The sequence below is a fragment of the Protomyctophum parallelum genome (assembly GCF_964188405.1).
Source record: "Protomyctophum parallelum genome assembly, chromosome: 15".
Lineage (NCBI taxonomy): Eukaryota > Metazoa > Chordata > Actinopteri > Myctophiformes > Myctophidae > Protomyctophum > Protomyctophum parallelum.
The window spans coordinates 13,566,047-13,590,840 of NC_139710.1; the positions used below are offsets into that span (position 1 = coordinate 13,566,047).

Consider the following 24,794-nt stretch of genomic DNA (forward strand, 5'->3'; position numbering starts at 1 on the left):
AAGAAAAGTATGCAGTCAAATCTGGAGTGTAAAAATGGAACCACAACCAGGACCATTAAGTTAAATGAACACTGATTTGCTGTGTAGACTAGAGGAAAGGATGCATGCATGTTTGTACAGGCCATCTTGGATTTCATATGATGTTATTACCTTTATGCAAAACAGCCCTATAATAAATACAAATATGTCATCACATTCTCATGTCCACAACTAGTACAGTAGAAGAATAAAAGCATGTGTGCACAGTAAAATCATCAGTGATCGTTTAATCCCGAGGTGTGTAAAAAAAAAATTGGGGGATTAATTTTTACACTCTCAGTCAAATGAACACTGAGGGTTTTACTGTGTTACGCGCACACACACACACACACACACACACACCCTACTGTGGACGAGAGATGAGCGGTGGGAAGAGAGCACCTTTTTGTGTGGAGCTGGGATAAATAGGATTATGGATTTGGGAGATTTAAGGGAAATAATCCGTCTGTGTATCGCAGAGAGAGAGAGAGAGGCGGCGGCGGCGGTGGTAATCAAAAGAGAACGCTCCGATACGGAGCTCAGGAATCTTCACATAAGATGGAAAACCAGGAGCGTCATTTTCTATTTCTCTCTCCGAGGATCAGCTTTCATTCAGTCACTTGTGGCTGCTGTAATTGCCACATAATCACCTAACACTGTACACAAGTATGTGTGTGAATGTTAGGGACAGAAAAGAGAATTATACGTCATTTAGCTTATACTCCATCGCTGGCTTCGCCGCACACCGACAAGAGCTTGTAGATCTGCTATTTTCGCCGCGCGGCACGTTGTACGACAAGGCATAAATCATAGGCTTAAATCAGGCTTTATGTTCACAGTAATTAATCAGATTTATAGCGTACACCAAGAGAGTGTAAAATGGTCTTTTATGACTACTGAACAGCTGCTCCATTTTGCAGTAGCTACATTAACAATGAGTGCCGGGATTTCTTTCAAAATAGGAGCTCAGAGTGCCAGCTTTTACTCTGAAAGCCCACCCCCTTCCATTCTGTACAAAAACCGGGATGCATAATGTTGCTTGCTTACCTTACGATGATTACGATAAAGTCTTTTCTAGAAGCATTAATATTCTAAACGAGAGTCATGTTGAAGTCAGAAATGAAGACAGAAGCATGCCCATCTGGTCAAAACCATGGAGTTCCTTAGATTAGGAGATACGAGGCTTCTCTCCGAGTCCTCTGGATCCGTCCGTTGTATTTCATATGACGTTTCCACACGTCCTACCGTCTGAATGTGTTAAAATGAGTCATGAAGGGCAAAGGTCCCAAATTGGCTAAAACAAAATAAAACGGTACTACAAAACAGACCATGCTGTAATGAAACTATTAAAGTGATACAAATTAGTCACAGTGCTGATGTAATACTCAATGCTCAGATCAGATTAACTAGGGGTATTACGTATAGTAACTACATCGCGTCGATTTTAATTTCAACAATCTGAGTATATATTGTTTGACTTTGCATCGTTATCGTTTTGCAATGCAAATACCATAATTGGTATTGAATAGTTTTGCAATGCAAATAATCAATTCTATAGTATCAATACTTAGTTCTTGAGTGTTCATGTCAAGGTGCGGGTTTGTCAAATACAAAGTCCATGTCTTTGTCAGAGAATCCACTAGACCGCTGCCCGGCTGTAAAGCACCAAGCCGGTAACGATGGAAGTTGGAGATCCATGCCCCAACCTATGTGTCTGCCTCCCCTATTAACTATTCAAACTATTACTTCATTTAATTCATTCAATGCTAACCTTGCAGTAAATTGCTCGATAAATTATTAAATCATATTATCATACAAATGAACATAAATAAATAAAATAATTGTAACCTACATTCCTCATCCTCACCTCATTCCATCTATAAGAAAGGTCAGCAGAGGCTGCATTTCATGCGCAGACTGAGACTAACGTGGGGAAAAAATGTATGGCACTTTTCCATCGATCCTTTGTGCAGAGTGCATTGACATTTTGTTTCGTTTCCTGGTATGGCTCATTGTAATTGGTTAATAAGAACAAACCCCATTAAATCATCGTGTCCAGCAAAATAGCTGGGGTACGATTTGAGAGTATGACCTCAATGTAGAGACAATACACACCGCTAGGGTCTCAAGATTGTTTGTTCCTATAAGTATAGGACTTATGAACAAGCAGGCCCCATCTCAGTTTGCTGCTCTACCCATAAGAAGAAAATATAACAAAGCAGAGCACATTTTAAAACTTGTATGCCTTTATAACTTACCTTTATATTTCTTCATACGGTCCTTGGTCAGTGTAATGCTCCAACCTCGCCGATAAATATTCCTTAGTTGTATGTGCAATCCTGGCAATAGAAATAATTCTGATAATGATTCTGAAATGAAGGAAGACTCTGGTTAGAAAAAAACATTTATTGTCTAGTCATCCTTTTATATTAGCTACCATTAAGACCATTTAGTGTTTCTCCATGTTAGATGTTTCTTTTAATTGGAAAAGACGTACAAAAAAACAAGTTCATTATTTCTAAATTGTGTACGGTAAGAAAACAAAAACAAATATGTACAATTATTTTTTACAAACGTTCATAGTGGACAGAAACAAAGAATTACTAGAAAAAGACCAACATAAAAAAACTGATCATGAAATCAACAGGTGACATGACTGAAGCAGATCAATTCACACCTCAAACTTGTATACCATAATTCAAATGTTCATCTTATGTATCTCATGTTAGCTTGTGTTCAGTCAGTTATTTTTCATAAAAGTTGAAAAATCATAATAGGATGATATAGTTTTGCTTGTTTCAAGAATATTAATTTATTAATACATTTTTTAAATATATATTTTTAATTTTATTCCAACAAGTGAAATGATAACACCAGCTGATTTTCTTCAACTTGTTTCAAGACTACTTTCAAGACAAAAATCAAGTCAGACGATAAGATAAACATTTTGGAGCCTGCCCCATGAGAACGGACAAGGCCAACCAGCCAATAAGACTTCACATCTTTGAGACGCAAAGGCGCTTTTCCTCCGCTAGAGCCGACTCAGTTCCGTTCGAGTTATGTAACGATACACACAGAATCGTAAATTATTGCCCCCCCTAGGCAATGCCAGCCCTGAGCAATATTTTCCACCACGGAGGAAAGCGGGGCAGTGCTGTCCTCCTGGAATGTGACACGTGACTAGGGGCGAAGCAGTTCCGTGTGCGTCACAGAAGGGGGAGTCGCCAATTGTGTGTGATTTTGGGGAGGAAAAGCATGGTCACGGCAGAACCAGGTCAACCAGCCAATAAGACGTTGTGTCTGTGAGGCAGGACCAGGCCAGCCAGCCAATAAGACATCATGTGTTTCAAAGGAGGATCAAAGGCAAAGCTTAAACCTATTAAGAGGTTTAAAACTCATTTTAAATTCACTTCGACGATACCAAATGCAACTTTCCAATGGGGAAATCAAATTCTTCTCAAATGGTTAAAAAAAGACGCCAACCCTGGATGTATGTACATTGTTGAGGTCAGAGGCTCAATACTTTTCTGGGACCGGGGCCAAATTATACATGTTAAGAACACAATATGAACCAGACTGTTTGTTCATCTGAAACAGCAGCCCAGTTAACAAAACAACAAAACTGCTTCTTTGGGGTCAATTCAGTGACGCAACTCAAAACAGAACATCAGGAAGGAACAATGACCCTATCTGTACTGTCCTATTATACTGGTAGAATCTCCATTCTGGGGATCCATGGAACAAAATATTGAGATGGGCGTCCACTGGTACCACTGGTACAGAAACATAAGTTTTCCAGATGCCAGACACTTGTAGAATCGGCCTCAAGTCTTAATGGGTTATGTTTTTCAGTGATTGGGTTCAGTATGATTTGATCAGGCTTCAGTAGGATAAAACACACTCCATAATGTCATCTTAGAGGTGGAATAAAAGACTCTCCATACTGTCCTCTTACCACAACTAGAACGACGACAGTGGTGAATGTTGAACGCTGACATTTCTCCGCCCACTGCGTGCTCATACTGAACAGTGGCTACAGTATGTAGAAGATCAGGACAATGTTATGTTCAAACTGACTGAATAGTGTTAAAATCTAACATTATCCAGACCTTGGTTGGGGAGGCATGTCAGAACAGCGAGCTGAGGTCAAAAGGTCATTACCCGGGGACAAAACAGAGAGGTCACCAAACACAGAACATTCTCTATCTGGAACTCGGTTAAAAAAAAAAGAAGGAAAAAAAATCATCATCATTTGCATTGCAATATTCAAATATCCAGCCGTCCATCAGTTCATCCAGTCTGATCAGTTGAGCTGTTTCCATATCCATCCCAGTCTGTTATGCTAGGGTCTGTGCACCCTGGTCTTGTCAGACAACAGTCTGTATTTTGTTCAATCCAATGTCCCAGATCAAAATTAAAACAGTAGAGTGAGCCCCTTTGGTTCAGTCAGTGTCTGGTCCTGTTAAATGATCCCAGTGCGGTTCTTATCATTTGATGTCCATATATAATATATACTGTATGTCACAGTTCCTCTGCTCACATTAATGTCATTTCTTTCCTTAACCACTACGGAGGTAATCCTAGAAACGCCTTGGAAATGTGCATGTACAATGTACCTCTCTCCTCTCTCTGTATTCCTTAGACAAAGTAGTAGAAAATTATGGAATGTCCCATCATGCTCTGTTCCTTTCTGGTCCCATGAGGAGGTTTCTGAGGAAAAACACTTTGAAGGCGTTAAAAAAATAAAAAATGACTCCTGTCCTTTTAACTCCTGTCCTTCAGTAGATGACCTCGTAGACGGTAGCCTTCTTGTCCCCTGACCCAGTGACGATGTACTTGTCATCCACAGAGATGTCACAGCTCAGCACGGATGAAGACTCTTTAGACTACGGAGGGAGAGAGAGGATCTAGTTCACATTCATCCCTTAAGGTATGTAACGAGGGCTGATATACAATATGTACGCATGATCTGAAGGAATGAATAAAACAATCACCAAGAAAATAGTCTATAGTTGCAACCCTAACAACAAGCATTGTCACTACTACCTGGAATATACTGGCACCGTAGGGCACCTTAACAACAAGCATTCCCACTCCGATCAAAGCATCCTACCTGGAATATACTGGCACCGTAGGGCACCTTAACAACAAGCATTCCCACTCCGATCAAAGCATCCTACCTGGAATATACTGGCACCGTAGGGCGTCCTCCATGCATTGAGTAGGTTGTCCTTCCCTGTGCTCACAAACCATTTACCTGAGGACACACAAATGAGCCATTTAGGTCAAATCTTACTCAAAGCTAACAGAGAGACAAGGGCCATGATAACAGGATGTTATAGTCAGAGTTTGTTAGTTCATTCAGAGAAAACTCACCTCAGTTCCAGAGTCGGACTACTCTGTGAACAGGTATTTCCTCTTTAAATGTTGCAGCATGCATATAATGCCATTGTTCAGCTTTGCACCAGTTGTGTTTTGCTTTGTGCAAATTCTCAAACTTGATATTGTGGTCTCCGCCTGGAAGACCAGAGACTGTCTGTCCATCTGTCTGTGGACAGCGCATCTCTGGCACTGTTGGACCCATCTGCATGACATTTTGCATGCAACCTCTGCCCCTAAGTTTTATATTATAGTGCCACCAAGACACTACTCCTACAGATTTTGCCCAAACCACACACAAATCGCTACACAATATTTATTTTCTATAGCCATGTGATCAAGACAAATATTTCATATTCCATCCTGATTGGCTAAGATTGGTTTCCAAAGTTTGCAGGAGTGGCCCGTTTTGAACTAAATGCCACAAAATCAAACTCAGCATTTGCCATGAAACTTTGTACGCACATTCATACTAGGCTTTCAAATGGGCCTCAGGGTGGTGCTATAACAGGCCTATACTCTAGAACCATCGCCCATACAATCAAAAGCAACCCGGCACTTTTTCTAGTTTAGCCTTTTTATCTGAGGATCAGACTCATCAACAATATCTGTCTCGCCATGATGAACGAACAGATACATTGCGAGAAAAAAAGAGATACAGATCCTTCAAGGCAGTAATCAGTAATTGAGGATCTTTGTTTATTCAAGTAATTCAAGTTAAGTGAGGAATCATCACAGCACTGCAGATACAGCTATAGCAGAATGGCTCCTAGGTGAGTGATGGGGGAAAGAGAGAGAAGACCATGACTTACCACAGTAGGCAAACTGCAGGGAGAGGACACAGCTCTCATGGAGATGCAGCTGGTATTTGTCAGGTTTAGTGACGTGGAGGACCTCAACATTGCTGCTCTCCATTCCCACAGCCAGCCACTCTCCTGTGGGACAGTAGCCCAGGGAGAAAATCTGGACGGAGGGGAGAGAGGAGAGAGAGAAAATGTCATGTGGGCAAAGATCTGAAGCAGATTAATCTGAACGTTAGCTGTACCGCTGAACGCTACAGCTGGAGTCCTTACTAATTACCAAGAAAGTGGAGCAAATCACTTGAGTTCTTACATCCTTATACTGGCTCCCCGTTTGTCCCAACAGGACCCATCCATATCTCTCAGGTCATTTGAGAAAGTGTGGGGAAGCAACATTTAGTTTTTATGCACGACATATCTGGAACAAACTCCCATAAAACTTCAGGTCTGCTGCCACTCTTGTTTATTTTAAAACACAACTAAAGACCTTTCTGTCTGCCGCTGCCTTTGATTGAGTTACTTTCATTTGTTTCTCTTCTGCACTGTATTATATGTTATTTTTACTTATTTTGTTTTACACATCCTAATGTCATTGTATGATTGTGGGTTAGCTTGATGTTCTATAAAGCACATTGAATTGCCTTGTTGGAATGTGCTATACAAAAAAGTGCCTTCCCTTGTTGAAAAACAAATCCACTCATTCATGAAAAAAGTCATTTTAAGGGCCCGGACCGCTGGCCTAGCGCTTCGCCTGAGAGCGTTTGTGGGTTCGAGTCCTATGCTCCCCTTCTCTCTCTCCCAATTTCTTGTCTATCTACTGTATACCATCCATAAAAGGCAGAAACATCCCAAAAAGATCTTTAAAAAATGGGTATTATCCACATGTCACATTGCGACGTGGTGTGCACCCGATGACAAGACAGCGACTATGTGTGAAATACATGCCTGTGAGGTGAAGTCGTGCTGCTGGAGCTGACGCCCCTCCCTCAGGTCCCAGGAGCGGACAGTGTTGTCCAGCCCTCCCGTCCACAGCTTGGTGCCATCGTTGGAGATGTCGATGCAGCTGGCACCATCGGTGTGACCCTGGAACTGCCTGCATGACGGACACATAATATTCTATAAGAGTTGTATGCACTACAGATGTGCTGCAGCACAGGGCAGCAGCATAGACAGTGGTCTGCTTCTTTGTGTATGCAGTTTAGTCATATCTGCCCTGTGCAAGTTTTGTTTACTTGGATTAAAAGCCACACAATTAAATTGTTAATCGCAATTATTTGTATGAGAATTAATCATCAAGATTTGTCATGACAGCCCTAACAGCAAGGTCTGGGTTTTGAACCCCGGCAGGGAGCCTTTCTCTGTGGAGTTTGCATGTTCTCCCTGTGTTTGCGTTGGGTTTCCTCAATCACCAAAACCCATGCATGTTAGGTACATGCTATTGGCCTTGAGTCCCTTGCTCAAGGCCAATAGCATGTTAGGTACATGCTATTGGCCTTGAGTCCTTGCTCAAGGCCAATAGCATGCAGCTTTACACTGGAGTCGCCTGGCGCTGCAAAGTGGCTGGCTGTTCACTGTTGCTATTGGAAGTAGTTATGATGGGTTAAAAGCAGAGGACAAATTTCAAGAGAAAGTATATAAGGAGCGTAAAGCTTCAATGCCCATCTACTCTGCTGAACAGGTGTTGCTGGTATGCTATGCTATGTTATACTCTTAATCAAAGTAAAAATAAGAGTCTGTACACTGTTAGCTCCCCCGGATTATAGCAGATCAACGTTTCAATCCCCAAAGGATACTGATGAATAACCATTGTAGATCAAAGTGGTATGACAAAGTATAACATAGCTACCAACTAGAACTGCACTCTGTCGAGTGCATACTTGCTTGTTGCACACTAGTAGGCCATAAATGGCCAACTAGTGCGCAATCAGAGCGCGCAAGTACTTTCGACCGCTACAAACTGTCAACCAATTACATATGTATATGTATAAGTAATTTGTAAGTTGATTAGCGGTACACTGTGGTTACTTTGCGCCAAAAACCGTCCCAGCCAACCCGCCACTTTTGATGCGTATGTACCGTCACAGCAAATTGTGCCTGATACGGCAGTGGTGCCAGATTACATACATGTATACATACACAGGAGCATTACCTTTAATCCTCCCAACACTAAAACATATCGTCATTACGTCACCATCAAAAACCAATTACACTCTGGCATTGGGTCCTTTAATCCACATATTTCTTACGTCATCATTGAGAGCTAGTTATACATATACTATATATATATGACTTATATGTATATGTAATTTGTAAATTGATTAGCGGTATACTGTGGTTACTTTGCGCCAAAAACCGTCCCAGCCAACCCGCCACTTTTGATGCGTATGCACCGTCCCAGCAAATTGTGCCTGATACGGCAGTGGTGCCAGATTACATACATGTATACACAGGAGCATTACCTTTAATCCTCCCAACACTAAAACATATCGTCATTACGTCACCATCAAAAACCAATTACACTCTGGCATTGGGTCCTTTAATCCACATATTTCTTACGTCATCATTGAGAGCTAGTTATACATATACACACCATGTAATCTCCCTGCATACGCATCTAGAGTTTACGTTGGTAGTGGCTAAGGTCATATTATGCACATTTGTAGGCCATCTGATGCCATGTTATCAAACAGAGCCACATTTTTTTATAAATCTGGCAGTAGATGGCTTAAGGACTTGTTGGACCACCCAGCCTCCTTTAAGAAAATAAATATTCACCCTGACACACAAACATGAAAATCATCATTGGTTTAACATATGCTCAGCAAATGTTTCACAAGCACACATGACAGGCTTAAACAAACAGGACAGTAAACCTTTAAAGAGACGTCAGCTCCAAGGGCTAAATTGACATTAGGTGTGAAAACTAAATATTTACCCACATATACTGGGATTGTACATTTCTTTTAGGGAAGGGAAGGTATTTTGCGATCCAGCTAGATGGCTTTGATGAGCACGCGGGGCCGTTAGGGGTTAAGTGTCTTGGACACTGTGGGCGAGCAGAGGGTCAAGCCGGTGACCTTCCGGTTCCCAGATGGCCTCTCAGCCTTGTGAGTCCACTGGTACCAACAGAAGGTCCCAAACATTGTTAAAATGCCCCTGAGCACAGAATTATCATCTGTGTGTAAGGTATTGCTCCCTAGCTTGGCATTGTCAAGTACAGTAACAACTGCACCAACCAGGAAAGCTCACACGGATGGATGCCAAGCTACAAACTGTGTGAACGCAGAGCAGGAGATACAGGTTATAAAGCTCAGATAGTGTGACATATTCATACTCGCAAATCAATCCACACATCACTTGCTTACATTCGTCTAGCCGGCAAATTGTATTGTAATTTGTACATGTCTTACCTAACCAACGTCTGATTGTGCAAATCCCAGACTGCAATGTTTCCGTCGCTGCAACATGAGAAGCAGACCTTGGAGTCTGGGCTGATGGCCAGGGCATAGCATGCTGGCGCCGATGATGTTAACTCTGCCTTAATCCTTGGAGTAGGTGTGGCCAAGTCCCAGATGGACAGTGTGCTGGCCTCGCCTCCCACTATAAGTGTCCGACCATCAGGTAGAAGACGACAGGAACGGATGTAGTTGTCTCGGTTCTGCATACAATTTAATATTTCATAGTTAATGAAAGTTGGTTAAAGAGCAACATTTTTGTGTTGTGTCCGACAGTGTGCGGGATCTTTTCTTTGTTTTTCAAAGATACCCTTTTTAATGAATGCTCTATTTACCTACACACCTGTCACTAGCCTTCTGAGGTGTGCATCGGCCATTTGCTTAAAAAATATTTCATAGTTAACATTTGTATTTCATATACCAGTGCATACAGTAGATTCTGTTTATATTAGAAAGGGCTGTCAAACGATAAAAAACTACATCACATGAATTGCTGTGGATAATTGTGATAAATAAAAAGAAATGTCCAATGGCACTTAAAATCAAATATATTAAAATGTAATACCAAACTACCACCAAATTAGTGAGGAATCCACACACATCCGTATCCAGTGGTCTAAAGTGGTGTCAGTAGAAGTGTGTATGCTCTACTATCACCCGAGAATTTCAAAGTGGACTGTGCAGTGATTGCTGCCAAAACAGATATTCTCCAATGCTGACAGGTCAGCCGGTTCCTTAGAAGTACTGTATGGGCCAGTACTGTTTGCAAAGTCACTTGACTCCTCCTGAAGCTAATATTTGCTTCATAAAGGCTGAAGGGACAGTAGGAATTGTTTGACTGAAGGAATCGTTTTGAATGCTGAACCAAGCAGAATAGAGTTCATGTAATCATCATTACTGACTGTATTTAGTTGAACATTTGCATTGATTCTATTCACATTGTGATTGGATTTGGATTAACCACAAATTGCATATGCTCTGCCTTGTGTGAATTCCCCAAGAAACGCAATATTAATTGACTTCTGTGAACACGCTCTCATATTTCTCAATTAAAACCATTCGTGGAGGCTCTGTGCACTGCACATCTTCAGAGAGTTGACAACTTGACACTGTGACAAGACCCACAAATTATGTTTGTGTGAGAGGCAGGGCTGCTCCATGAGTGCAGGGTTCGACTGGGTCAAAAATTCGGCCCTGACATTTGGCTCTGGGCCAAATGCCAGCCCACCACAACAGGCAAGCAGATGGCAGATGCTCTACCACCCCGCTCTGTCGAGGCACACACACACACACACACAAGCCCTAATACCACCACTTGTATACTGAAAAACATCCCTCCATGTAAAACAAATATTAAAGCAAGGGCCCATTCAATGGGCGGCCCACCGAGCATATGCCCTGTATGTCAAGTGGCCAGTCCAGGCCTGCATGAGTGTGTGTGTCTGTATGTCAGAGCAAGACTTTTTATTTAGGAAAGAAGAGTAAAGGGCTACACACACCGTCTGCGAACGCCGCGCGTCAAAACAGCCGCCTCCGTTATTTTCAATGAACCTATCGCACACCGGCGGCGTCCGAGGCGCGCTCACGCCTCGCTTGACGCTCCAATATGCCACTGTTCTATTTTCCAGGCGTTGCCGCCACGTTGCTGCGCACCCGGTGTGTGTAGGTGTGTGGGCTTTATAGGATTCACGCAATTAACCTTGTTTTTGATAGCCTTAGTTTATGTTAGTTATTGTGTACCCATATGCGGATATGCCCATAATAATTATTAATACGTAAAGTAACTATTTTGTCCAAGAGAAAGGCGTACAATATTGCCTTACACAAGCACACCACCTTAGCCACAATAAGTGCATAACCCAATCCTGAAACGGATGCACACACACGCGTCTTCCAACTCCTCACTCACTACAGAGGCAAGCCGTCACACAGGGTTCCACAGAGTAATAGTCATTTGTAAGGTCATGGTTTTTCAGTACAGCTTCTAGGATGACTTGTATCCACCTTGACACATCCTAAGGTTGTGTCAAGGTGGATAGTCATACTAGTAACCATTTCTTTAGCCATAAACCTGCACAAAGCATGTGCAGATTGTGCGCACACACACATACACCCCCTCCCCCCCCTGCCATTCCTCTGCTCACCAGGCAGTCGAGCTGCGACACGGGGCTCTTGTTGCCCGGGTGACTTATGTCCCAGACCTTGACACAGCCCTTTCCGCCGGTGTAGACGTGGCGGGTGGGGTTGCTGATGGTGACTGCACACACCACCTCGCCGTGGTTCAGCGTGTTGATCTGGCGGGCATGGCGCGGGATGCCCGGGCCCACCAGCGCGTCCGGAGGGAAGGGCACAGGCTGCATCTGGCCGTCCGCTGCCACGTGGAAGGAGTAGGCTCTGTTGGAGGAAGACCAACGTGATGAGGACCAGCAGGGAGCAGGGAGGGTGACAGTGTTGATTTAGTTTTAGTCATAAGTCTTTTCAATACAATTCCGTTACGTTTTAGTCATATTTTAGTCACCTGAAATGTTTTACCTTTAGTCTAGTTTTAGTTGACTAAATATCATGAGATTTTAGTCAACAAAATCTACAGTTGATTTAGTCAATTACAATGTATTTTGGTGGGCCTTGATGGCTGCTTTAACACTTACTGAAAATAGCTGATCTACAAGATCACAATCTGCTATTTTCAGAGCGCAACACCCGAGCACAACCGGATGGATCCGTTCTCCACTAGTCCCTCCCTAACATTTTAGTCTAGTTTTCATTTGTTGACGAAATTGTATTTTTGATTTTATTTCGTCATTTAGTTTGCCAGTGAATAAAGGTTTTTCGTCAGTTTTAGTTGACAAAATCAACAGTAGAGGGTGATGGAGGAGGACCAGAGTCATGAGGATGAGCAGGGAAGGTGAAGACAGGAATGGGGGAGGACGAGAGTCATGAGGATGAGCAGGGAAGGTGAAGACAGGAATGGAGGAGGACCAGAGTCATGAGGATGAGCAGGGAAGGTGAAGACAGGAATGGAGGAGGACCAGAGTCATGAGGATGAGCAGGGAAGGTGAAGACAGGAATGGGGGAGGACCAGAGTCATGAGGATGAGCAGGGAAGGTGAAGACAGGAATGGACCAGAGTCATGAGGATGAGCAGGGAAGGTGAAGACAGGAATGGGGGAGGACCAGAGTCATGAGGATGAGCAGGGAAGGTGAAGACAGGAATGGGGGAGGACCAGTCATGAGGATGAGCAGGGAAGGTGAAGACAGGAATGGAGGAGGACCAGAGTCATGAGGATGAGCAGGGAAGGTGAAGACAGGAATGGAGGAGGACCAGAGTCATGAGGACGAGCAGGGAAGGTGAAGACAGGAATGGAGGAGGACCAGAGTCATGAGGATGAGCAGGGAAGGTGAAGACAGGAATGGAGGAGGACCAGAGTCATGAGGATGAGCAGGGAAGGTGAAGACAGGAATGGACCAGAGTCATGAGGATGAGCAGGGAAGGTGAAGACAGGAATGGGGGAGGACCAGAGTCATGAGGACGAGCAGGGAAGGTGAAGACAGGAATGGGGGAGGACCAGAGTCATGAGGATGAGCAGGGAAGGTGAAGACAGGAATGGACCAGAGTCATGAGGATGAGCAGGGAAGGTGAAGACAGGAATGGACCAGAGTCATGAGGATGAGCAGGGAAGGTGAAGACAGGAATGGACCAGAGTCATGAGGATGAGCAGGGAAGGTGAAGACAGGAATGGGGGAATTGTGGAACAAGTCCTCCTGTTTAGGGGGAACTACTTGCTTGTCCAGGCTCTGTTTTTTGTTCTACATAAAGTATCTTCGCGGAAAATAGCCGACCTACAAGGTCAAAACGCCCGCATGGCGATCTTCAAGTTTTGTGCATAGTTCCCCATTGTGTTATTTTTTCCCTTTCTTAGTTTCTTAATGAGAACTAATTTCACCCACCAATTTACTTGTAAAGTCAAGTGTGATGTGACAATAAAGATGTGCCATTTTCTGCTAGGTTTTCTGCAGAATACGGATGCTGAGGTTAAAGTGGTTAAGATGAGAAAGTAAAAAGATGAGGTGGAGGATAGAAGGGATGTTTGGCATTTTTACCCTGATAAATCTATTACCTAGAATATCAAGTCATAATCCGCACACACGGGCATAGTTTCATACACACACACACACACACACACACACACACACACACTTTCTTTCTCTCTAACGCACAAACACTTACGGTTTGCCTCCAGGGATGCCTGATAAGCTGGGGGGCATTCCAGGGACTCTCATGTGAGGATGGGGGTCAAAACCAACCTTGGAGAAGGAACACACAACATATGTGCTCAGTACAAACACACACAGCCCCTGGGGGAGTTGGCACAAGAGTTCAGGTAACAGTCATGAGCTCAGAATGTGCACGTGTTCATGCACGCAAGCACACTGGGGCTGCAAATTTTCCATTCTCTTCTTAGCGATTATTCTATCGATTACTCTTTCGCTTAAAGGACAACTCCGGACTAAATAACATCTAGGCTCATTTTCCTAATTATATTGATCCCAAATGCCTGGCCATGGGGTCCATTTTGCAGTGTCGTCCGGTTTCCCCAGCTGACCCCAGCAGCCCTCATAGCATAGAGTGGAGACCATAACCTTATTATATTGCTACTTAAAAAGGGACAGGACACCCAAAATTACATTTTCTTACATTTTAACAAAAGTAATGTGGTCCTTTGTGATAGGGAGCATTGCTATAATACGCTCATAGTCTTCTTGTTTGAGGGCTTTCTGCAGTTTCTGCTCTATTTCTGTGTAAAAGTGTATATTTCCAAGTTATTGGGCAGAAAAGAAATATTTGGCACCACACTATACATATTAGACACATGCGTTTGATTTCTGCATTGTGACGTAGGCATATCTAATTCATATTTATGTTTGTTTCATATATACATGTATTACTGTGGGGCGTGGTTTGTTTCCCTGTATTTCATTGTTGAGAGACAGGCTAGTGAGGCTATGCTGAGCAGACAGACGGAGGACGCCACCACCGCCCGCTTCAAGCTATTTCCTGGTTTTCTAAACAGTGAACAGTACACACACACACACACACACACACACACACACACACACACACAGTCTCTCTCGCTCCTCTAGCAGTTTTTTCAAGTAAAGTTTGGTGTTTTTCAAGTAGTTTCCTCAAATGTAGTGTTTTATAGTATCAACATCATGCTGAAACAACATGGACACACTCGTAGTGCTCCAGGCAGTGGAGCTCCGGTGTTTGGAACAGATCAATCCAGCAGTCATAGCCGAACAGGGCAAGCAGAGCACGGGAGGAGAAAATTAGATCCTGGATCCTAATCTCTGATGACTTTACGTTTTAGGGGTAAATATGCCATGACGTTGCGGAGTCTGTATTCTTTTTTTACGCGTGCCAACAGCTAGTTTTAACTTTTGTTTTTAGAAGTCATTTTCGAGGCGGACAGCTCTCTGTGGCGTTGATTCAGAATTATGATATGCACGCGCCACTCCGCCCATCCCCCACAACAACGGATAAAACAATGCCTACATTTTATGTTTCTTTTCATTTCTCAATGCAGATCAAATAAATAACGAGGGGGGGGGGGGGGGGGTTCCTGACCCTTTCAGCAATTTGATGCGGTCAAAAGTGATTTTTTCATTATTTCATTATTCTGTAATTAGTTGTCATTACACACGCATCCATATATTGGTTGTCCCATGAACCGCCCTAGTCTGCACACTTAACAGATGTTATGCTGTTATGCTGAAAGCTTTTAACAGAAGCATACAATAATGCCCTGTATGAGTATGTCAGCAGAAGTCAGAAGGGTGTACACACACACACACACACACACACACACACACACACACACACACACACACACACACACACACACACACACACACACACACACACACACACACACACACACACACACCCCCCTTCCTTAAACATCATACAGATACACACATCTGCCTGTATAAACACAGTAAGAACACTGTGCAAATACAGCAAATGAAGCGATGAGGTCATTGGTGGTAATGGACACTAAGATACGAACCCACGCTGACTTCAGGCTCTGTGTAAACATTCACACACTTAAACACTGAGATGTAAAACACGGCTGTGCAATTATTGACACTCTCAAGCACACAAAGTAGAACAATTAAGGGTTGAGTGTAACAAATTGCTTCTAGGAAGTCAATCAATCATCTAATGGTGATTCTATGACTTTTCCACAGTATGTCCATATTGGCTGACACTTGCACATGTACAACCTGGACATGGTGAGCATACACAATTACCGGTATGAAGCATACAAAAAGAACATAATACAAAAAGAACAGGAAATAAACAAGGCCGCTTCTGAGCTTGTAGATCTGCAATTATTCAATGTGTATGTAGTATATAGTGCTTAAATGGTTCAAACAAAAGAAAGCTTAATTTAAAAAGAATAATTTTAATAATAACAACAATTTACTTTTCAGGATTCAGGTTGATAAATATAAACATTAGCATGTCTACAAGCTTCACGCTGCGCATCAAGCTTGTGGACCTGCTACTTTAGATGCTTTTGTGTGACGCTGTAGTTATGATCAAGTTAAGGCTTCTGCCCAACGACAACACATTACACTACTATTACCCAAGACTTGGACCACCCATGGATCCTACTCACCATGGGAGAGCGTCCGTACGCGGCCACGGCGGCGGCGGCGGCAGCAGCGCTCATCTGAGGTGACATGTTGTGCAGTCCCGCGGCGTACACAGCCGCGCCGGCGGCTCCGGCCAGGTCCCCGTTCATGCCCGCCGCGTGGGGCAACATACCGAACGCACCCGGGTACGGCCCAGGGACAGCAAGGGGCGTCCGCAGACCTGCAGCTGAGGGAGAGTATTTTCGTTAATCCACGACTTTCAACATGTGGGCCTTGATCATGCTTTTAGCCCATTTTTGGGCGGGAACCCCTTTTGGTGTTAGCATTATGTAATGCTTTAGCTATTGAAAAATAGCAGATCTATAAGCTCATAGCTTGTAGGTCTGCTATTTGTGAAAAATTGAAGAACGACTGACATAGAAACATAGCTTTTTCAGAAAACTGTCATTTTCAAACAGACATTTTTAGAATCTGATCTCAGCTCAAAATGGGTTAAACTGTTTAAAGCAGTGGTTCAGCACTGCCATAAGTAGCTGGCTGCATGCTTGCCACTTCCTTGACCCAGCTGGACATTGTGTTGTTGGAGCACTGCACTGGTACCCATTTAGACCAGAGTCACTTTGAAATAATATATATTCAAAGATTTGTGCCACATTTTTACGATTTTTCAAAAATAGCAGACCTACAAGCTCATAGCGCGCCACTCGGTGGTGCGCTATGAGCTTGTAGATCTGCTATTTTACAATAGCTAAATTATAACGTTTGGTGTTTACAACACCAAAAGGGGTTCCCGCCCAAAATGGGTTAAAAGGACCGTAGTGGTATCAGTACATGTCATTGTCTATTCATAGCTTCAGCCATACATCATGCATACAACATTGCAGTTTGTACAAAGATATCAGAAACAAATACCAAACTTAGCTGAATCATTCAGTCACTGTTGACTACACATCATTATGCAGTTAATAAGTCATGGACGGATGAATTTCGTTTGAAAATAATATAATATTTTCTCCAGGGAATATTCTCTGCTTCATAAGATGCTGCATGAAATGCATTAACCGCCAAAAGAAATAAACAGAACTTAAAATATGACCATGTAATAATATTCAGTGATCTGGTTTGATTACCAATCTAGATTCAAGTCTAAATTTCACACCATACAATTAACTAAATCAAATTGGCTTCCTTGATAAACAAACAATGTAAACTTTGGGTTGTAGTCAATTGGCTAAACCATGCTAAACCAGTCTGATCTCAGATCTGAGACCAGTGTTGCCTTTTCAAATAAAAAGGTAAATTAACTTTTCTATAGCATGTCCTAGAATCACCTTCTTACTTTCAGATATCTTTGCAGGGAAGTATCTTTGGAGGGTTGAATTAAATCCATGCAAGAATCGGATGAGATCCATGTGGGCCATTGTGTGTGGCTTCAAGTGGCATTGGTCATTTATGACATATAGAAATTATAAATAAACTTAACTATTTTTGATTTTAAGGGGGAAAGGGGGTGAAAATGCACACAGAGGTATTAATAAATGTGGTTACTGATTGGACTAGTGGTTTGTGAGAATAGCTCACAGCACACAGACAGACACACCCTCTTTTAGATGGCTTGAGTCACACCATAAAATGCACATGCTTTAATTGAGATCACAGAAGAATTATCTTTGGTATTAAGCTCTCCTTTGGCAGCTAGACAACCACAACATCCTGAGTCTGAGATAAGAGATTGTACTGGACTTACTGGCTGGGTGTGGCATCTCCATGGAGGGGGGCTTTGATAGGCTGGGTCGGAGTCCGGGGGTGGAGCTTGGTCCAGGGGTGGAGTCTCCTCTAGGAGTAGGCGTGCTCGACTTCAGACCTGGTGTGCCCGCTTTGTCTCGCTGCCACGGAAAGAGACACTTTACCAGTTAATATGACTTCAGACCTGGTGTGCCACTTAAGAAAGTCAACTTCACAAATTAAACAAAGTAGCCCTTGCTAGTCAAATCCATAGATCCATCTACCCATCCACCCAGTCACTCAACTCTCCATACCATGGCCATTTCTTTGGACTTGAGGGAAGAGGAGCTAGCTGATGAGGCTGTAGAGGCTGGACTACAGGGATCTTTCTTGAGACGTGTCTTGTCCAGCCCATTCTCTCTGGGGGAGGGAAGGGGCGTGCCACGTGGGGACGTCGGGTCCTGAGGGAGAGGGAAGAACTCACCAATAAATGCTTATCCAAGAGGAAGATGCTGTCATTTGGTGATCGTGTCCATACATGGCAAATGTATAAGTTCTGTGCTCCATATAGATGTTTGCTTATCAACTATGGCAAATATGTCAAATGTATGACAGACGTTAGTCATTTAGTCATAATATACATTTTTCACATAACTAACTTCAAATCAATATTTGACTATTATTTCAAACGTTTGGCTCATCTATAAGCTAACAACGCATTGCGATGCAACACGATATGGTCAGGTATTGTAGCTATAACCCAAGGCTCAACCAAAGTTCAACATCTCTTTATTAATTAAAGCACAATCTCAGACAAATGCACAGAAAATATCAAGTCAACTGACCTCATTGGAGACATCCACCACTAAATTATCATCACTTTTCTCCCCGTCGCTATCCTGCAAAGACAGTCCATCAGTTAGCAATCAATGCTTTGTAAATTCCAGTCTCATTTTGTCCTCCAACCATGTGGCCTGATAGCATTCATCCTTTAATTAGCTGAAAATCAACTGAGGTTTACCACCTCTTATAGACAGTTATGTAAAATGAAAGACGTCTGCAAAAATGAAGAATTAACTTCAATGCTCATAATGCGTTGACCTTGTAGATCTGCTATTTTCACAGCGTGTTGCCACATACAGTAATATGACGAAATAGCAGATCTACAACCTATTTTTGCAGTGCAACCATTGTAGATTGAAGTATAAAACAGAGCCTAAGTGGTTAAATATACATATGTTCACACAAATGTAGAGGTTAAGACTTTATCTTACATAGTGGCTGGAGTCCTTGTCCTCCACCTTGCGTTTTTTAGAGTCGTTGGAGAACTCTGGACCATTGCGTCTCTTGTCTTGGTTCCTCAGACTGTCAGGCAGTAATGAATTACTCTGGAGAGATGGAGGAAGAAAGAACAAGGTATATACAACAGGAAAAGAGTCAAATTAAAGTTGAGAGGAGAACGTGTAAAGTGTGGAAAAGACAATAGGATGATAGGGAGAAAGAGAAGAGGGGAAAAAGTCTGGAGTAGTCAGTAGTGTGAATTGTTGTCAGTGTCCTAAATTCTCTACATGCTGATTGAACTTAGGGGTGATGATTGAACTTAGGGGTGATGATTGAACTTAGGGGTGATGATTGAACTTAGGGGTGATGATTGAACTTAGGGGTGATGTATACTCTTAGTTAGTCACGCACAGAAAATAGTCCATCTACAAACTCCTAACACATCGCAGGGTGAGCTTGTAGTTCGCCCATCTTTGGTGAGTTACACCGGTGTGCAATGCATCACCCTGCAGGTTAGAGAAACACACCACGACCACTAGCATAATGGTACCCAGTATGAATGTAGGTCACCCAAACACTTTAAGACCAACCACACACACACACACACACACACACACAGTTGATGATTACACTGAGTGGATCTCACAATTTATCAGTGCTCCCTCTCCTGGCTTTGACAAACTGCAATGGCTGCAGTGTGTTGTGTGTGTGTGTGTGTGTGTGTGTGTGTGTGTGTGTGTGTGTGTGTGCGTGCGTGTGTGTGCATGCCTATAATGTGTTTGCCGTGCAATTGACTATGAAAGCCTGTGTGTGTGTGTGTGTGTGTGTTACTTCTACAACACACCCCTCCCTCCATGTCTCTGGACTAGTATTACAGACATATGCACGTACACACACACAGTTCACCCCCTCTGGCTCCCTGACCAACGGATTCTATTGTTAATGGATTAGAGCTTCATGTTGAGTCCATTATAGCTTCGGCCTGTCAATGAAATGTGCATCACACACACACACACACACACACACACACACACGCACACGCACACACACGATTTGAAGGGGTAAAGGGTAAATGAAGGAGGAATAGCTGAGGGTGGAAAAGGACGGGGGTGGAGGGTGGTTGAGAGAAAAGGGGGAGGAGGAGAAGGGGATGAGATTAGAGGACGGCGGATGAAGGAAGGGTGTGAGTGTGCGGAGAAGAAAGAAAGGATGACAAGGGCGGAGGGGAGGGACGATGGAGGGGGGGGTTCCTGCATTCTGCTAAAGGGCCTTTTCCTTCATGAGCCCTCCCTCCATCTCCTCCCTTATTGAAAGGTTTTAGTGAGCTGAGCAGAGGAGCAGTGACCCGCAAAACATAAGCAATTTCCCCCCTCCGTCCCTCCTCTATTCCCTTTTAGCACGGTCGCACGCACACGCAGGCACGCGCTCGCGCACACACACACACACACACACACACATACACACACACACACACAAGCTCAGTGTCATATGACTGCCTCTGCCTCCCCAAATCCCCCCCCCCCCCCGCCCCCACCTCGGTGGCGGTGATATTAAACACAATGAGAGTCTTTAAGCGCAGGATCAGGGGCGATGGGGGAAGAAAGGGGGGAGTGAGGGTTGGAGGGGTGGGGGGGTAATCTGCTCACTGAGGTGTTAAATAGGCACAACAATGCAGGCTGGGCTAGAGGAGGCTGTGTGTGTGTGTGTGTGTGTGTGTGTGTGTGTGTGTGTGTGTGTGTGTGTGTGTGTGTGTGTATGTGTGTGTGTACGTCAGTGTGAGAAGAGCGTGCATGTGTGCGTGAAAAAGGCTCATTTGGAGGAGAAAGGGAGCCAACAGCTCAGAGCAGATCAACACAGTAAAATCCTCAGTGCTCGTTTAACTCCCGAGTTTGTACAAATGGAGTTTAATGGACCTTCGGGTCAGTTTTTACACTCTCAGAGTTAAGTAAACACCGAGGATTTCTACCGTGTAGGGCAGAACAAAACAACAGACAGGCTAAACCTCTTCCCCTAGAGGCCCTTAGAGAGAGGCGCGTGCACACACACACACACACACACACACACACACACACACACACACACACACACACACACACACACACACACACACACACACACACACACACACACACACACACACACACACACACACACACACACACACACACACAGTCACACACAGTCACACACACACACACACACACACACACAAATAAAGGCCTATTTGTTGTGGGATGAAAAAAGAGAAAATAATCTGTTTTATGATTGGATGTAATAACACACCATGTCTGACAAACCATTACATTCTGCCAGCTATCGGATCTCTTGGTGTCTTTAAGCACGAGTTATACTTAGTCGCACAGGGTTGTTGCGCACCGAAAATAGCAGATCTATAAGCTCACTACAATGCCTCACAGAGATTGGCTATTTTTGGTGCACGGCACCCACATGCAGTAAAGTATAATGCAGGAGTTAGGTATTTGAGCAATGGTTAGGAGAACAGGTCAATGTCGTCTATAACACTACTATTATGTTTACAGCATGTAATGGGACGTTTTAAGAAACACCTGCCTTTGTGTCTAGACATTATTTTGTTTTACCTAAAGGGTGTATAGGAGTATGGAATTAGTATGTAAGGTAGATAGCGAAGTGATCACACAAACGGGTGAAAATAGGCTCTATTGCAAGTGGAGTTCAATTTAAAAAGAATTCAACCAATTGTTGACAGTTGACTTTTCTTTTAATAAAAAGTAGGAACTTACTGTGCCAGGCTCTCGCTCTATCATCATTGGAGACAGATATGATGTTCAGAGTGGAAGGTTGTCCGTGAAACAGAAGAGAAGAACAATCCACCAGATGTTGAGAAAGAGGGGAAGGAGAAAGAATCACAATTAAACCCGATAAATAAATGTCATTAATATGAGAGGTAAAAAGAAAGAATATTAATCTAAGGATGAAGACTGTGGGAATGGTAGTTTGAATGAGTCATGCATGTAATAATACACATTTGTGACACTCGAATAGCCTCTCCTCTTCCCGAGTGAATAGCAGATGTACATTTCAATATGATCAAAAGTCTGCTCTTGCTCTTCATTTCCACAGGAAGCCTCCCCAGGGGACCAACACCAATCCCCAGGTGCAGGACAGGTGGCGATGGCTGCATTCCTGGGTGGGTTTGCTCACCTCTCAGGTGCTCGGGGTGGGGCTCGTGCCCAGACGGGTGGGGCTTCTTATCCCCTCCGACGTCCTTTCCCAGCAGGTGCGGAGGCATGGCCCCGAGCGCTCCGGATAGAGCTAGGAGCCCGGCTGAGCCGCCGAGCTGAGAGGGGTGGAGTCCAGCTGGGTGTGGGGTGAGAGGTACGGGGGCGCCACCACCATGGGCATGGGAGAGATGCTGCTGCTGTAGGAGGGAGAGGGAGAAAGTATGTGGGGGATAAACCAGAGTTTGGGGTGTCAGTGAAAGACAGAGGTGGTATATCATGTCAAACTTTTCATTGAAATACAGAATATATCAAATATAGACATAGATATCAATATCAAGTCCTACAGCAGATGGATCAGGTCCCTCTGTCTCTTGAGTTTTCTCCTCCTCAACAAGCTGTTGTACTCAAGACAGTGAACAAAATCCTGCTACAGCGTGCACACACACACACACACACACACACACACACAAACACACACCCCTCCCTCCCTCTGGGGTCAAACACTGAACAATACTGACAGCTGGGATCAGAGCCCATAGGGGAGGAGGGGGGGGGCAGATGCTACATGCAGTGACGGTTCTTTGGAGGGAGAGAAGAGAGAAATGGAGGAGAGAGAGGGAAATGGACATGAGAGGGGAAGAGAGAATGGAGGATGGAAAAAAGAAAGAAAGTAAGAAATAGAGGAATAGAAGGAACTGAGTGAAGGGAGGAAAATGGAGAGACAACAGAAAAGAGGAGGAAAGAGAGGGAATGAGAGGGATAGAATGAGGAACAGAGAGCACATAAAAGAAAGGAACAGAAAAAGGAGAGAGGCGGGGGGGGGGTGTATTGGGGGCGTTTGGCCGTCAGCCCTGCTCTCTCTTTCACACCAAATCAGGCGCTCGTCTGAGCGTGAAATGCCTTTGTGTTTCAAAACATCATTATTGCCTCTTCAGACAGGAGCCGCGGGAAGCATGGGAGGGGTGCGGGGTGCGCTTAAGTTAATTTTACCTACTATAACCTACTTTGGCTACAATGTTGCAGCGTCTATCTATTTTCTTGAATACATTTGTTGGTTTTAACTTCACATTTGCTTTGTCAAGGTAAACCCATGTTTCTCATGCCCCTTTGAATGGAACCGAATTCTGTGAGTGAGAGAAAGAGAGAAAAGAGAGGGGGAAGGAGAGAGAAAAGAGGGAAGGAGAGAGGAGGGGTTAGGATGGAGATAGAGATGAAGGAGGTGGCGGGGTGCTGGAGCCAACTCGGTAGGAGCTGGGGGTCAGATGGGGGAGCACTGGAGGTCAAACAGACTTTTTATCTCACCTAATTGACTAAACCACCCCCTGTCTTCTCTTCTCCCCCCCCCCCCCCCCCCGACGAACGACGCCATTGCTTCTCACCAGCCCTGCGCCTGTTTGTACATGTGCACGCGCCGTGTGCATGTGCGCACACACCTGTTTCATACAGTCAATGGTACGCACAAATACACACGCCTACGTTCACGGTTTCCCGGTTGACTTGCCTGACAAACAGGCAAACATAAACACATCACACTTGAACACACATGCATGTGTCGCCCGCCCGCACGCACATACACACGCACAATAAACAAGGCATGCACACATAACCAGCAAACACCCTGCCTCTTGTTTCTATGGGATAATAGAAATCCACACTGCTAAAAAAAACACACATACACACACAAACAGACGTGCACACACAAACAGAGGACCCCTGGTGGGATTAAATGGACGGGAAGTATTGGTTGAGGCGAGGGGAGGGGAGGGGAGCCATGGCTTGTCAGGGTGTGTATGCGTGCGCGTGTGTGTGTGTGTGTGTGAGCAGGGGCAACATGCTTCATTACACTCATTTAACTCACACAAACAGGGTGAATGACAGGCTGGCGTGGGAGATGGGAGAAGAGAGGAGGGAAGCATGGGTGCAACCCCCCTTTTACAAACACTGGAATCCAGCAATTAAGACTTAAATGGCAACTGCCAAATCAACCCCCACCAGCCCATCACACACAAAACCTGTCAGTCCATGCCAGCCAGCCAGCCCGCCAACCAACCAACCAACCAAGCCCAGCTCTCACTAACCTAACTTGCACTGCCAGAACCCATGTCATTTGCCAAGCTGATCCATTTTGACAATTTAGTTCCCTTGAACTCTAACTCTACAACCCCTCCTCCCCACCAGTCAAGTCTCCTCCTTTCTCTCTGACTTCACACCCTGGCCTAACCCTAACCCTCTGCATATAGTTAAACTACATACTGCAGTTGCTAGCAAAGT

The 24,794-nt window shown here is 44.0% G+C and overlaps 1 protein-coding gene across 2 annotated transcripts in view; it reads right to left on the minus strand.

Annotated features, from left to right (window-relative positions):
- Nucleotides 1–2,457: 2,457 nt before the first annotated feature.
- LOC310872801 (transducin-like enhancer protein 1) overlaps nt 2,458–24,794 on the minus strand; it is a 38,855-nt gene continuing 16,518 nt past the window's right edge. For both annotated transcript variants that reach the window (XM_083784943.1, XM_083784942.1), the window contains exons 7-20: nt 22,504–22,720; nt 22,083–22,099; nt 19,314–19,427; nt 18,885–18,938; nt 18,354–18,500; nt 18,062–18,200; nt 16,338–16,540; nt 13,880–13,956; nt 11,797–12,046; nt 9,608–9,855; nt 7,143–7,290; nt 6,210–6,360; nt 5,199–5,275; nt 2,458–4,904 (exon numbers count right to left, since the gene is read on the minus strand). In XM_083784943.1, the coding sequence (XP_083641069.1) occupies nt 4,797–4,904; nt 5,199–5,275; nt 6,210–6,360; nt 7,143–7,290; nt 9,608–9,855; nt 11,797–12,046; nt 13,880–13,956; nt 16,338–16,540; nt 18,062–18,200; nt 18,354–18,500; nt 18,885–18,938; nt 19,314–19,427; nt 22,083–22,099; nt 22,504–22,720 (1,950 nt within the window). In that variant the 3' untranslated portion in view covers nt 2,458–4,796. The remainder of the gene's footprint in view (nt 4,905–5,198; nt 5,276–6,209; nt 6,361–7,142; nt 7,291–9,607; nt 9,856–11,796; nt 12,047–13,879; nt 13,957–16,337; nt 16,541–18,061; nt 18,201–18,353; nt 18,501–18,884; nt 18,939–19,313; nt 19,428–22,082; nt 22,100–22,503; nt 22,721–24,794) is intronic.